The 16,602-nt window shown below is 34.1% G+C and overlaps 1 protein-coding gene and 1 pseudogene across 1 annotated transcript; both read right to left on the minus strand.

Annotated features, from left to right (window-relative positions):
* Positions 1–7,257: 7,257 nt before the first annotated feature.
* Positions 7,258–10,012, minus strand: LOC132191096 (receptor-like cytoplasmic kinase 176; annotated as a pseudogene).
* Positions 10,013–12,905: 2,893 nt separating this feature from the next.
* Positions 12,906–16,596, minus strand: LOC132191097 (probable serine/threonine-protein kinase PIX13). Its single transcript, XM_059606109.1, has 7 exons — positions 16,395–16,596; positions 15,951–15,979; positions 15,446–15,793; positions 14,490–14,625; positions 14,210–14,349; positions 13,810–13,933; positions 12,906–13,575 (listed from the first exon to the last, which is right to left on the minus strand). The coding sequence occupies exons 1-7, from the start codon at positions 16,465–16,467 to the stop codon at positions 13,112–13,114; spliced, it is 1,314 nt and encodes a 437-aa protein (XP_059462092.1). The 5' UTR covers positions 16,468–16,596; the 3' UTR covers positions 12,906–13,111.
* Positions 16,597–16,602: the final 6 nt, after the last annotated feature.

The following is a 16,602-nucleotide window of genomic DNA, read 5'->3' on the forward strand; positions in this document are numbered from 1 at the left end:
GATCATGATTATTCCCAATAAAATTACCACTACAGTTGTCACGGCACGAACGCCACTCTATAGACCACAAATCATGCGCACATAGAACATTCTTGTTGCTAGGAGATTTCTTAATAGCAATTATGAAGTTAATTAAACACTAAATCCATTTGTTTGTCCTAACAAATTAAGAGATAATGTTGACTTCTCGTCTCATAATTTTCTCACGGAACACAAGCTAGGATGCCACGCGTACCCAATTATTAAAGTGAAAACATCGCCTTCCACATATATACCGTATAGAGTTTCAAAAATACTGAAAAAATATCATTGCACTTCGAGTTGATTCCGCTCCGCAATGTTTTAGATTAAAAGTGTATTTTTAAATAAAATTTTAGAAAATGTTTTTTTTTGGAAGTGTGTATTTAAATGAATGTTTTAAAATTGCAGGTAAATAGTAATTTATTTTAAATGTTAAGGTTAATTATCTTGGCCCCAGCGCCATGAATGAGAGCATTTGTTTTTCACACTTTTACTACAAACCCAGTGCCGTACAGATTTATTGTTGACATGTTCCAACAGTTTCTGTGAATTGAAACGCCGTGTCAAGAATGATTGACTGTGAAGCAAAGTGTAAAACAACCCCACCTGCTGACGACCATCAAGTTTCTGGAAACATTGCGTTGAATGAATATTTGGTTAAATGATTTCCTTTAGAGCAATAGATAATAAATAAGGTCTGTTAGGCCTCATTGACCCTTCTAGCCTGTCAGAAAGTTCGTTCATGACATTCAATGAGATGAATTAATTCTTTATCAGATCTCTTACCGGTATTCTATGAAAAATGATCATTTCTATTTTAAATTCTTTCTATTTCTCTCAGTTAATTTATTTGAATAACATAATCCTTTTAAATGTTTTAACGAAAATAAATAAAAGAGATTTAAAATGAAAATGATTATTTTTCGTATTCTAAATCTAAATTCTTGAACCTCTTAAATGTTTTTCAAGAAAAAGAGAGATGTTTTGTAGATAACTATAACAGATCTTCTCCGGTTCAAATGAATTGAAGAATATATCGTTAATTATATTAAAAGAGTATTTTTAATTTTTTATTATTTAAAATGATAAAAATATCTCTCTAATATAATTAATTGTATATTGGGGTCATGGTAATTTGTAATAATTTGAGTATATAAGATTCATTTATTTAAATAAATTTTAAATTGTTGAACCAAATAAGTCTTATATAAATTATTTCAAAAATTACTAATAAAATGCCTAGAAATCTTTATCCAATGTTGGGACATCTCTGAATCCGGTCTAATATGAATGGCGAAAAGTCAAATGTGGACAGCGAAATCATAAGAGTTCCAATCCAAGAGGCAACTAAAATTCATCATTGTTAACTCTTCATTCTGGCAAACTATCATTTGTATTAGCCTTTTTCCAAAGAGCAATCTCATTGCTATCTTTCAATTCCTTAATAAATATCTCACGCAAGTAGTGTGGAAAAAAGGGGCCAACCTAGCTTTCCCCCCGACCCAACAATTTTCCTCAAATAATAGGTTGACTACGTTGTTAATGTTTTTTAGAAGATTTTTTTTTATTATTTATTTTAATAAAGAGATGTTCTAATATAACATGAAGAATAAAACTACTTTAACTATTGTTAGTATAAATTTTTAGACGGTTGGATTGGCAATGCGTTACTTACAAATCAAAGAAAAAACTTTCTAAGTGTACCCTTTTTAATGAGAGGGGTTTATAGTCCCAACAAGATAACATCAGTGGCAACTGGCACTGATGCCTAATTTTCGTTTTAGGGCATGACTTACAATGTTGATCATATTAATGGCAATTTGGAGATTGATGAGGGTGTATAGTTTTCAAGTAGAAAAGATCTTTGATTTGTTTTCTTTTATAGCTGTGATTGTGATTTTATGGCCCGATTATCTTCCACGTAAAAAGATTGTTAGCTAGGGTGATTACTTAATGTATCACAAATGTCTCCGGTCCTTTGAGGACCAACGAATATTTTGGTAACAAATTTTTCTATTTTGCAGTTGATTCATTGTTAGTTCTACCATTGACATAAACAAGTATATTATGTTTTGGATTATTTGGTAATGTTTTTGTTTAAAATTTTTTTTTTTTTTTATTTTTTTTTAAAAAAAAGGAAGAAACAAAAAAAAGTTATCAAACAAATTACTAGACGTCAAAACCTTCATACGAGCAAGGATTTTGGTAGGGAAGTGACTCAAATTAATAAACACCACTTAAGTAGACAAAGGGCAATTAATTATTTGATTTTAGCATTTTATTATCACTCCTCCATCTGTCTTTTAGCTTATACTTGTGGTCTGAGTATGACAAACAAGTGACAAGCAATGGAAAGATAGCTTATCCTCCTCCTCCTCTTGTTGTTTTGGATCGAAGTTAAAATGAAATGAGAATAGGGGACAAAGATGGACATGTTGTTTTGACCCGAGTGAGGAGAATATGGTCAAAACAGGGTGGCATTGTCAATCATTTTGAGGTTTATAGTATGACTTGTAGGGATGGGGATTAATAGTAACATAAAAAGAAAAGTAGGATAGAATTGAAGAGACACATTAAATAGGGCGCTTAGCAGTTGGGGGTTATGTGAGTGGGACTAATGATGATGGATGTGATGGTGGGGGCTACCATGAGTCATTGGGGAAGAGATTCTAGACGTGGGGGCCGAAGAGACACCCACCATACAACAACACTCCCCGCCGGGGGGCTTGGCCTTTTGAACCCCCATTCATCGTCATCATTGTCATTCATCTGGTGTTATCATCACCATCGGCGCCACGCCTCGATCATACAAACTGCCACACGCCAAATTGGACGTAGACATTGTGCCCACATGGCCTTAAAGCAGATTCTCTCTCTCATAGGGTTTCACAGTTCACACAGTGCAGTCAAAAGTCCATATGACAGATGGTTTTTTTTTTTTTTTTTTACGTACTATTATTTTTGCCAATCAAGATCGATCTAGGTCTAGTATGAGGTAATGTGAACCAAAAGAAGAAGATCAAAATCCCCACTTAATTTATTTTAATGCAAAAGACAACGTTTGATGGTGATTGAAATGGCTATTTACATCACTTTCGGGTAAGTTTTGATAAATTAATGGAAAATCCGACAGGCCCGACAAAATTTTTATAGTTGGACAAGGAAATCTAAGACAAGTCCAACTAATAGGATGTCTAGCCCTTACTACCAGTAACTTCTACAGGGTCTACACCTCATGTGCGTACGCAGCATGGTTAGCCGTTGAGCTATTACTTTCAGTATTAACTTGAAGCTTCCGTCAGGTCAGATCATGTATGCAGAAGGGGTAGGAAAATGCGTTTAGGTTTAATCAAAGAGAAATGACAAAACTTATTTTCATATAGTACCTTTCATCATCTTTGTCATGGATTAGTACCGAAACCAATAATCAAGTATGCGAAAGGGGTAGGAAAATGCGTTTAGGTTTAATCAAAGAGAAATGACAAAAATTATCCTCAGATTGTACCTTTCATCATCTTTGTCATAGATTAGTACCGAAACCAATAGTCAAGTATGTAGAAGGGGTAGGAAAATGTATTTAGGTTTAATCAAAGAGAAATGACAAAAATTATTCTCATATCGTACCTTTCATCATCTTTGTCATAGATTAGTACTGAAACCAATAGTCAAGTATGCAGTAGGAGTAGGAAAACGTGTTTAGATTTAATCAAAGAGAAATAACAAAAATTATTCTCATATCGTACCTTTCATCATCTTTGTCATAGATTAGTACCGAAACCAATAGTCAAGTATGTAGAAGGGGTAGGAAAATGTATTTTGGTTTAATCAAAGAGAAATGACAAAAATTATTCTCATATCGTACCTTTCATCATCTTTGTCATAGATTAGTACTGAAACCAATAGTCAAGTATGCAGAAGGGGTAGGAAAACGCGTTTAGGTTTAATCAAAGAGAAATGACAAAAATTATTCTCATATCGTACCTTTCATCATCTTTGTCATAGATTAGTACCGAAACCAATAGTCAAGTATGTAGAAGGGGTAGGAAAATGTATTTAGGTTTAATCAAAGAGAAATGACAAAAATTATTCTCATATCGTACCTTTCATCATCTTTGTCATAGATTAGTACTGAAACCAATAGTCAAGTATGCAGAAGGGGTAGGAAAACGTGTTTAGGTTTAATCAAAGAGAAATGACAAAAATTATTCTCATATAGTACCTTTCATCATCTTTGTCATGGATTAGTACTGAAATCAATAGTGAATTTGTAAAATAATTGAATGGAGAATAATATGTAACACGACTCTTGATAAAAAGAGGCCGAGAGAGTAAATAAATAAATAATATTTGAATTCTTTTGTGATGTGTCTTTATCATCTATGTTATTTATTTATTTTTTAATTTATTTTAAAGACTGATTTATCCTCCATATATAGTCATTAGCAGCTGTGCTGGCAGTGGTCCCTTATGTATATGCAGTCAGCACCATGCATTTGCTAGAGATCCAAGAACTGGGATCCTGTGCTTCCGTAAGTCTAGCGAAGATAGGGTTGGGTGCACATCTACATCTCGAGCCCCGAGATTTGTATGCGTCTTAATTTGTTTTTTTGGATACTGTTCTTCGTTTTTTGGTAATATCTTTGTCTTCAAAACAAAAAATAAAAATCATTGAGCTGTAATTGTTGTTTGCATGTCGGCCGGCGGTTCGATTCGTCGATGTATAAGTAAAAGACAATATAAATTAACCATAATTCAACTCATTTCATTATAAGCTCCTCGATCTGAAATTACATGGAAGAATCACTTGCTGATTGAACAAGATGGGCACCTAAAAGTTTGAACCCAAGGAAAACCTAAACGAGATTTTCGGTTTTCCCACTCGGCAATGACGAGCTAGGCCAAAGGGAAAGCAATATTCAAATACATGTAATATTCCATAGACCCAAAAAGAATGTGCATGCTAAATCACCCCAAGACCATCAAATTCATCATCATATAATCATGATTAAAGTGAAACAGCGGCTGGCGCTTCACATTCACGCCCACATGTTCAGCCACAATGGGGTCCCCATCACTGGATTAATAATATGTTATATGTGTTGAGAGAGACCTTTTTTTTTAATCCATTTTAGTAGGAATTATGGACAGCAGCACTCCTGCTAAAAAGCTCAGGCACTAGTGGAGATCAGCGTGCAGCATGTGGAATCATATTTCTTAATTGCGTTTACCGGGATTAATTTCAATTATTAACTTTGAATTTAGTCGTATTTTTTTGAGCGCTTTGAGCTTTCACGTGTTGGATCATGGGCTTTACATTAATCAAACCATCTAATTTTATTTGTTTGGAATAAATAAAACCATCTAATTATGATACGTCCATATGTAATGCTTAAAGTAAATATATATAATAAATTAGATGGGGCTAAATGATCCGATCATGGTCTCGATCTAACAAACAGAATCTATGGCCTGGGTCGTCAGTCGTCTGAGGTTTTTCTACCATCATGCACGTATCATCAATCATGTCTATGAATTCCTTAGTCTCTCGTAGGTTAGGAATTAGATACACTTTAAGAGACGAAACGTTTTCATGCAGCACATCAAGTGATGCTAGCTTGGCCTGCATGTTAGCTGCTTTAATTTGGTCGATTTTATAAAGTTAAGATTATAAATTCGATACTAAATTAGAGGGTTATAATTGAAGAATTTGATATAGTTTTATACCCATATATATCTCGATACGACCGGTCTAAACTTGACACCCAACATTTATGGCTAATATTTTTTATACAACCCGTGAACCTGACACGAACTAAACATGAAATTAATTAGCGGATTAAGGTTGATGAATTTTACTTGTTTAATTAAATGAGTCGAATTAGATTACCCTATATAGTATGAAACCAATGCCTTAATATGATTCGAACCTAACACGTGAACACGAATCGTCGCCCATAATTAAAAGATGATGCATATATAGCTTTAGTAATGAACCAAAAAACAATTAATTTGCATAAAACTCTTAAGTGAAAAAAAAAATTAAAAAAAAAATAATAATAAAAATAGCCATAAAAAAAATATATTGGGAAAATGAAACATTGTGGGGATACAACCAAAGTTTAGAAATTTTTTTGTTTTATGAGTTGGGCCGAACTGAAACGGTTTGAAAAGAGCATGGAATTCACGACTCCAAGCGTTATTAAGGACTGGGAATACTAGACCGTAGACCCAACCATTGGTTGGCAGAGTAATGGGTCAAAGCCCTCGCTCGCCCTTTTGCAATTATGAAAGGCTCGGCCCTTAGCCGAGACCCCGGCCGATAAATGATGCCATCAAGCAGCAGCCAGGGAAGCCTGCAACTCGATCAGCAGGCAAAACTGCTTTCGGGTTTCGGGCCCGTAGAAGACACAACAAAAATAAATAAATAAATACACGCACATAACTTTTTTTTTTTTTTTTTTTTTTGACGCACATAACCATTGGGCACATGTGTAAATCGCCAAGTATATATTGAAAAGATAATAGCCCACGTAAAGTGAGTAAATTATAAAAGAGTTTATGAGTGCTAAGCTAAATTTCACATTAGTTCTTTATTATGCGAGAAAATTATTAGGCTCTTTTGAAAAAAAATATATAGTAAGGGTTTGTGACAGATTAGAGGATTCTCTCTGTCTTTTTTCATTTTTCTTTTAAGAAATCAATGGAGAGGGAGACTAATTTATAATTAAAGATTGGGAAAACTTCATTTACCATCCCTAATCTTTCATCACTTTTACAATCATACCTTTAAACTTTAAAAAGTTTCAATTTAGGATTATCATATTTCAAAAGTTTGTAATGACAACCCTTCTATCAAAAGTCATATTTAAGTCAAACCGTTGATGAAGTGAAATTCTCAAAATTCTCCTAAGGCGCTTATAAAATTTAAAAAGTACATTGAATTTGGACGGGATATTTTGAAAATTTTACTTCCTATGTTATGATTTAACACTAAATTCAGACAATATATTGATATTGCAAATTTCTTGAAGATGGTAATTTTAAATTAAAGCTTTTTAAAGTTTAAAAATATAATTACAAAAATAATAAAAGATCATGGGTAATAAGTAAAGTTTTTCCTTAAAAAAGGAGGCTAGGTCTCCTCCCATAAAAGTTGTCTTATTTTATGAAATATTCTACAAACATCATATTAAGTGTTCCGATACCTTTGAGACCAGCGAACCCGGTCCAGCTCTTTCAAAAATTGCACCACCAGAAGCCGCTTGGCACTTGCTTTTGTCTCATCTCTGTTGTCATCTTGATGGCATTGATGTTTTCTAATTCTTCCAAAACTTGTTCCATTGACGGACGATTTTTCGGGTCGGATTCCAGACATCTTAGTATTAGCTGAGCTGCTTGGCATGCATCTTTTAGTGGGTATAGTTCACCTAGTCTTGAGTCCATTATTTTCTTCAGTTTCCTTTTGTTAGACAGAGATGGTTTGGCATATAGGACCAGGTTCCGACTATCACTGGTCCTATTGCGGTCGTGGGCCCGTAAGCCCGTTATCATTTCCAGCAAGACGACCCCAAAACTGTAGACATCACTTTTTACGTACATATGACCTGTGGATCTGGGTATTTATTGGAACATATATATCGTTAGATCTTTGAAATTTAATTTAGCTATCGTGAAATGAATTCTCTCAATTTCAAATAGAAGAGAGTGGATCTTGATCCGATCCAATTGATTAAGGGTTACACAAAATAGATTTCTGATTCGATTCCTAAAATTAACTATTGAAGAACGTTAAATCTTTATCATTATGTGTTATTGAAAAATTTTGTAATTGAAATTTGATATTTACCTGTTTCAACATATTCAGGAGCAGCATAGCAATAAGTGCCGATTACAAGATTTGGCATGTGCGACTTTTCATTTGCATTTGTGGGGCTCAACATATAATTTGTTAGTCCAAAAGCTGAAAGCTTTGCATTGTAGTCCTGGAAAAAGAAATTGAAGACACATGCAAAGCAATATATATTTAGTATGTGATGATGTTACAAACCTAACATGATGGAGTTCCTTAGCAATTTTAGGGTTTGAAATTTGGATGGTTAATAATACGGATAATAAATATGAAAGAGGATTTGTGGGCCCATTTACCCAAACATGTATCAAGCAATATGTCTGCGCGCCTCTTGCTTCGGTAGGTGTATCCAATAAGAATTCTCATATATTTACTGTTTAAACTGCTAGTAATTCGAATAGCAAATTGCTAGAGATCAACATCCTAATTAATATGTTAAAGTGGCTTAAGTCACAAAGAAATTTACCACATCCAACAATATATTGGCCGACTTGAAATCACAGTAGATTATAGGCTTTTTTGATGTGTGTAAGAAAGAGAGGCCTTGAGCCGCTCCTATTGCTATTTTCAGCCTCGTATTCCATAGAAGTGGTTCTGGAGATCTTTCTGATTAATTCAGCATAGAGTTTAGCAAATGACACAATTTAATCTTAAGCATTTTTCCAAAAACAAAGATAAGAAAAGAAATTTGCATGGAAAACTTTTTAATTTTATTTTATAAAGTTGTATATATATGCTTCTTACTTCTAAAAAGGTGGTACTCCAAGCTTCCCTTCTGCATGTATTCGTATACAAGAAGGCGTTCTTGATCTTCGCAACAGTAGCCTAGGAGCTTAACCAAGTTGGGATGAAATAACTTCGCTTGATCTGCCTGTACCCACAAATAGATGTACTCAAATTTAGCAATATAAACTAATTGATCACTTCTATCTTCCCCTCATAAATGTGTTAATTATTACTAATCTCCCTCATATGTTAATCTTTAAGTGTGTGAGCAGTGAGCCACATGCATGCAAACATATTAATTCATTGAGAACTGCTATTTCTTCTTCTCTTCTCCTGTACTTCTTCCGTACAACTTTTGTAAAGATGAACTATTTGACTGATTTTTTAAACGAGTAAGTTGTATGAGACAAAAACACGACTACGTAGACTTTCTCCAAATCATCACTTCTATCTGAACTTGTATTTATTTTGTTTGTTGTGACACAAATCCTCTATTAATCTCATAAATGTATTGATTATGATTAATCTTGATTGTTTGTCAATCTTCCTTGCTTATTGATTCAAGTGTTAGACCACATGTAAATTTGCAAGCGAGAAGCAAAAAATATATAATTACCTTTCCAAATTCAAGCATTACATTATTATATGCTGATCCCACAAATAAACACATGGAATATTCAAAGTGACAAAAAGAAAAAGAAACAAGCATATATATATATATATATATACCGCATATTCTTGCAATCACTGGGGGTTAACAATATTGTCATATGGGTACTCTAATCTCTTCACAGCAACAGCTATTCCGACGCCGACCTCGGACGGTGCATATGTGGTCTCGTCCACCCAACCCTTGAAAACCCTTCCAAACTCTCTGTCTTCGAGTACTGTATCTGCTCTAAAATTTTGTGTTGCACTCTTTAGCTCTGCCGATTTGAATAGTTTCAACTTTGGTGTTATCACCTTCCCGGCCGCCTGAGACCTTTCCTCAACGTTGCCGTTTTGGGCTGCATCATTGCTGTTGCTTCTTGGCAATGGCGTCCCTTCTGTTTGTTTGTTGTTGTTTCTTGATGTTTCTTCTGCTTTGACATGAAGGGAAACTATACAAGTGTTGTTTCACATGTTACTTTAAATATATTTATTTTATGAATTCTTAGACAATTAACGTTAATTAACCTGCAGAACATAGACTCATACCATTGTAACTTGTACGAGAAAGTTGAGATGAAAAAAGAGAGAGAAGATTAGAGAAAGAAAAACACCAAAAACACCAAAACCACCTGAGATTGCTGTTATTATCTTTGCCTTAGTTTTTCTTAGCAATCCAAAAGAGAAAACAAAGAATCCAATAGAAAATGGAAGCAACGTACCTGGGCTATGGTGATGATTTACCAGAGCTCCAAAACAGTTCCCCATATATTAATTTATGTGCTAAATTATTGAGAGAGTGAAAACACAAGAGATATTGTCAAATGTGGAACAACTCCGGTTTGGTGAGAGAAATTAAAGTGGATTGTAATTTAAGAGAAACACCGAGAGGCCAAGTGCAGCGTCACTACACGTACGTAAGAGTTTTCAAGCAGATGTGTCCATTGGTTCGCCAATCAAAACAAATTAAGGACCCTTAAATTCGGTTGGTTCATTGATTGTCAATACATTCATTCAATTCCCTTCATATATTTATTCATCTCTTATTGTTAATTTGTTATATGTCATAAAATGGTTTTTATTTTTTTATTGAAAATAATAATTAAAACAGTGTCGTCTCATCACATTTACAAAAAGTTTACTGATTTGGACTAAAAGATTATATTGGCTGTTGGCAGAGGGCTATGCCCTCGCCCTTTCGCAATTATGAAAAACTTTTTTTCATTTGCTTTAAAATGGAAATAATTTTTTTTTAAAGTGAAATGGACAAGTTTATGACCCAATAGAGATCGAGGCCATGTTTGTTAATGTATTTGGGCACGTATTTTTATTTTATATAGAATCTTGGACAAGTCAAAAATACATTTTGTCGGGAGAGAAAATATCTCTTAGTGGGCCTCGCTCCTAAGTAAGAGAGAACCACATTAATTTTTGTATTAATATAAATTATGCAAATTTGTTTAGAAGTTGTAGCTTTAACAAATTCTTAATTATTTTGGTTATTCTTAAAATAATAAAAATAATTATTTTAATATTTATTAATTAACAATCTCGTAAGTTTAAGTTAATATCAATTTACTCAATAAAATTTAAATTTAGCCTATTTAGTTCTTAAAGTTTTGATTGATTGTCAATACATTCATTCCGTTCGAAAATGATATGTCATAAAATGTTTTTTTTTTTTTTTTTAATTTTTAATTTTTATTTTATTGAAAATGATATGAAAAAAAAAATTAAAACAGTTGTGTTTTATAACATTTAACAAAAAGTTTACTGATTTGGGACTAAAAAATTATATTAGCGGTTGGCAGAGTAATGGGGCAAGGCCCTCGGAAAATTATCTTCTCTATTTTATTTGAAATGAAGAGTATCTATTTAGTGCATTTAGGAGGATAATATTATTTTTTAACTTTTGGGGGTAAAAGTTTTGGACAAGTTTGTCCTCCTAAATGCACTAAATGGATACTCTCCCTTTCAAATAAAATGGAGAGGATTGGTTTCCAAGGCGCTCGCCCTTTAACAGTTATGAAACGTGCAGCTCGAAGGCGTAAGCCAATCGTGTCTCTACAGGAAAGATATCTATAACAGTTAACAGGGTAGGGTTAACTAGAAAAAAAAAATGGACTGATTTTTTTCTTTAAAAAAAATTAAGTGAAATCAACATGATTGATTCTTATTTTTTATGTTGTAAAAACGTATAAAAAGTATTTAAAGAGGAAAACTCGTTCACATTGCCTAGATATTTAGATAACATACCACTTTTTTAATGGGTAATATTTTTCAAGATGTTTAATTTAGTGCATTTAGGAGGATAATATTATTTTTTAACTTTTGGGGGTAAAAGTTTTGGACAAGTTTGTCCTCCTAAATGCACTAAATGGATACTCTCCCTTTCAAATAAAATGGAGAGGATTGGTTTCCAAGGCGCTCGCCCTTTAACAGTTATGAAACGTGCAGCTCGAAGGCGTAAGCCAATCGTGTCTCTACAGGAAAGATATCTATAACAGTTAACAGGGTAGGGTTAACTAGAAAAAAAAAATGGACTGATTTTTTTCTTTAAAAAAAATTAAGTGAAATCAACATGATTGATTCTTATTTTTTATGTTGTAAAAACGTATAAAAAGTATTTAAAGAGGAAAACTCGTTCACATTGCCTAGATATTTAGATAACATACCACTTTTTTAATGGGTAATATTTTTCAAGATGTTTAATGCCTAGAAATTATATAAATTCTGTAATTTGAAAATTTACAATTTAAAATTATAAGAAACCCTACTTTGAGAAGCACATGAAAGTTTTATAAGTTGACTTCAACCCAATTTAGAGAAAATTTATATCAATATATTATTTGAAAGAGTAATAATCCATGATGACCGATTTTAAATGGTGTGATATTTTATGTTTCAAAATTTATAAGAATTAAATATTCAACATGTATTTACTATTTACCATTATTTTCTATCCATTTTAAACGTAAATGGAGGAAGGCAGCAAGAACTAGGCTGATAATTTGTGGTGGGCCATTTTGCCGTGTCCAGATGGGCCCATTATGAAACTTTAAAGGAGGCTACAAAAAGAAAAACTCTTCTTGGGTTTCGGCCCGAAGTTTGTTTCCAGACCAGACACTTATCTCATTTGGATGCACATCTTCATCTATATATTATTGAGATGTGTTTGGACTTTGGTGTCATCTCTTAACATATCTTTATCTCTTACATATCTATCTTTTTTTAATTCATCATTCAATTTGTAGAACTTACATAGTCAAATATAAATCCCATATCTTGTCAGGAGATAGACAAGAGATTTGCAAGAAAATGAATTTAATCATTTCTCTATATTCTTTGCTCGGACCATAACCATTGGGCAAATGTGTAACGCCCTAGTTCTACATTATAAAAGACGAATAGTTCATATAAAGTAAATGAATTATGAGCAGTTAAAGAGTGCTAAGTCATACATTAGTTTTTTATTAGGTGAAATTGGGCTTCATAAGAAAATTTAAGGACCTCCGATTGTAACTTGACTAATTATTTTATAATGATTGTGTAGTATGTGGATATGTTAGCTAACGCTTTTCCTAGACCGTTTTTAAGCTCTTGTGAAAAAAAATACAGCAAGAGTTTGTGACAAATTTAATGATTTTTTTTTTTAAAAAAAAAAAAAAATGGACAGAGTAATTTATAATTAAATATTTCCTTTATCTTGTAGTTTATTTTTCTACACAAAAAAACCGGTGCCTTTGTCATGAGACCAAGCCTCTCTTAAACACAGGTTGGACATGTTACAAGCCTTACAAATATGAAGCTGCATGCATACCAAGACAAAAAACATAACTACAATTATTTATTAAGATCTAGCCGGAACTAGTGATGATAAGCTCTAGCTCCGGCGCCGGAAAAACCATTCTTCTGGGGAGTTGGAGGCCGGCGATGGTTATACCGATGCTGATGCTTGGTCTGCTCCTCTTGGCGTACATTGGAGCCCTGCTTTGCACTGGCTTTTGTCTCCTTTGTTGTCATCGCGATGGCATTGATGTTTTCTAATTCCTCCAAAACATTTTCCATTGATGGACGATTTTTTGGGTCGGATTCCAGACATCTTAGTATTAGCTGAGCTGCTTGGCATGCGCCTTCTAGTGGGTATAGTTCACCAAGTCTCGAGTCCATTATTTTCTTCAGTTTCTTTTTGTTAGACAGAGATGGCTTGGCATATAGGACCAGGTTCTGACTGTCACTGGTCCTATTGGGGTCGTGGGCCCGTAAGCCCGTTATCATTTCCAGCAAGACGACCCCGAAACCATAGACATCACTTTTTACGTACAAATGACCTGTGGATCAGGTTATTTATTGGAACATATATATAGTTAGATTCGTAAAATTTAATTTAGATCATGAAATAAATTATCTCAATTTCAAATAGAAGGGAGTGGATCTTGATTCGATCCGATTCATTAAGGGTTACACAAAATAGATTTTTGATTCGATTCCCAAAATTAACTATTAAAGAAGGTTAAATCTTTATGTGTTATTGAAAAATTGAGTAATTGAAATTTGATATTTACCTGTTTCAACATATTCGGGAGCTGCATACCCGTAAGTGCCCATTACACGAGTTGTCACGTGCGAGTTTCCATTTATGGGGCCCAACTTTGCGAGTCCAAAATCTGAAAGCTTTGCATTGTAATTCTGGAAAAAGAAATAGAAGACACATGCAAAGCAATATTTAGTATGTGATGGTGTTAAAAACCTAACATGGAGTTCCTTAGCAATTTTAGAGTTTGGAATTTAGATTGTTAGTAAATGTGAAAGAGAATTTGTGGGCCCATTTACCCAAACAGGTATCAAGCAATCCGCCTCTTGTTTTGGTAGGTGTTTGAACGGCTAGTAATTCAAATGGCAAATTGCTAGAAATCAACATCCTAATTAATATGTTCAAGTGGCTCAAGTCACAAAGAACTTTACCCCATCCAACAATATATTGGCCGGCTTGAAATCACGGTAGATCACAGACTTTTCTGATGTGTGTAAGAAAGAGAGGCCTCGAGCCGCTCCTATTGCTATTTTAAGCCTTGTATTCCATGGAAGTGGTTCCGGAGATCCTTCTGATTAATTCAGCATAAAGTTTAGCAAATGACACAATTTAATCTTCTGCATTTTTCCAAAAACAAAGATAAGAAGAGAAATTTGCATGGAAAACCTTTTAATTTTATTTTATAAAGTTGTAGATATATATGCTTCTTACTTCTAAAAAGGTGGTTCTCCAAGCTTCCCTTCTGCATGTATTCGTATACAAGAAGGTATTCTTTATCTTCCCAACAGTAGCCTAGAAGCTTAACCAAGTTGGGATGAGAGAACTTCCCCAAGAATTTCACTTCTGCCTGTACCCACAAATACATGTACTCAAATTCAGCAATATCAACAAATGAATTCACTTCTATCTTTTTCTCATAAATCTGTTAATTATCACTAATCTCCATCATTTGTTAATCTTTGCTTTTGCATTGAAGTGTGCATGTGAGCCCCCACATAATTTAAACAGATTAATTCACTTCTATCTTTACTTGTATTTAATTATATTTTGTTTCTTGTGATACAAATCCTCTGTTGATCTCATAAACGTATATTAATTATTATTAATCTTGATTGTTTGTCAATCTTCCTTGCTTATTCATTCAAGCGTACATGTGAACCCACATGTAAATTTGCAAGTGAGAAGCAAAAAATAATATATTTATGCTGATCCCACAAATATACACATGGAATATTCAAAAGTGAAAAAATGGGCATAGACGTATTAATTGTTTTCTTTTTATTGGAATAATGTTTGTTAAATAAATCTCATCTAAAACCAAAAAATTTCTAATTTCTATAGCCTCTCACCATTGCCAGCAAAAGCAAATCTTAAAATTCTTAAAACCACACGTACATTTCTAGTTACTTTTGCACTAGAGAAAAATCTAAAAAAATCCCAGTTGATATTCAATGTGATCATGATGATTTGGTCAACTAGAAAAAACATTGCCCCAGGCCCCCAGTGGGTCTTCCAATAATATGTTGGAATGACTTTTTCGTACCAAGAAATAATAAGTTAAAAGGAATAATTTCTCAACTTCAAATATACTATAGATAGAGGACCAAGACAATTTCATAGTCAATGTTGACGACGTTGAATGCACCCATGAACAGAAACAAACGTACCAGCCATTCTTCCAACCCTTGTGGGCTATCCGGGTTCGATTTCTTCACAGCAACGGCTACTCCGGCGCCGACCTTCGACGGTGCATATGTTGTCTCGTCCACCCAACCCTTGAAAACCCTTCCAAACCCTCCCTCGCCGAGCACCGTATCGGGCCTGAAATTTCGTGTTGCGCTCTTCAGCTCCGCCAGTTTGAATAGCTTCAAGTTTGGTGTTATCACCTTCCCGGCCTGAGGCTGAGGCCTTTCCTCAACGCTGCCCTTTTGGTCAGCATTGCTTTTGCTTCTCAGCGGCCCTTCTGTTTGTTTGCTATTGTTTTTTTTTGTAAGCTGTTTGTTTGCTTTTGCTTCTCAGCGGCCCTCCAGCTCCATGAATTGAAGTTTAGTGTTATCACCTTCCCGGCCTGAGCTGAAGCCTTTCCTCAACGCTTTACCATTTTGGTCAGCATTGCTTTTGCTTCTCAACGGCCTTCTGTTTGTTTATATTTTTTTTTTTTTTTTTGTAAGCTGTTTGACACATATTGTTTCTTGATGTTTCTGCTTTATTCCATTGAAGGAAAAAAAAAAGAGATCGAGAAGAAACATCACCGGACAAATGCCTGCTGCAGACAAAACCGGGACTGCTGTAGATTGACGAAGCCCCACCTGCTGCGCTTGTTGTGCTGAAGACCAATGGGATAAATGACAAATAAGCCCATATATTAGAAAATAGAAATTCATTGACTAGCATAAGAAAGGGGAGCCAAAATAGTCAGTGCAGCGTGCAGTTTGGCCCTTTTTTTTACCGGTATGCTGGTAGGGTTAGTACAGTGCCCGTGGAAAAGTACAGTGAGAGGAGTTAACGAACAGCCGATAAGAAAAACACAAAAACAATCTCTGAGTTTACTGTTATTGTCTTTGTCGTCAAACAATATATATATATATATCCAATAGAAAGTGGAGAAAAAAGTACCTGGCGTTGTAGTTTTGGTACTGGAGCCTGGGCTATGGTGATGATTAACCTGAGTTCCAAAACAGTTCCCCATAAGGATCTCACTCTTTTGCTTGTGCTTCTACTTTACTATGGATCAGATATTTATATGATTTTGCTTGGTCTCAAGTTCCACGAAAGAGAGAAGAAAGAGCAAGGAAATAACAAGCAGGAGAAAACTAGCATATAT

Source organism: Corylus avellana, chromosome ca8, assembly GCF_901000735.1.
Source record: "Corylus avellana chromosome ca8, CavTom2PMs-1.0".
Classification (NCBI taxonomy): Eukaryota; Viridiplantae; Streptophyta; class Magnoliopsida; order Fagales; family Betulaceae; genus Corylus; species Corylus avellana.

Coding starts and splice junctions, on each gene's coding strand:
- LOC132191097 (XM_059606109.1), bottom strand. CDS start 16,467: ATGGGGAACTGTTTTGGAACTCAGGTTAATCATCACCATAGCCCAGGC. Junction 14,350..14,489: donor GGAGAACCACCTTTTTAGAA/GTAAGAAGCATA, acceptor TGAATTAATCAG/AAGGATCTCCGGAACCACTT. Junction 13,576..13,809: donor TCCCGAATATGTTGAAACAG/GTAAATATCAAA, acceptor CCTGATCCACAG/GTCATTTGTACGTAAAAAGT.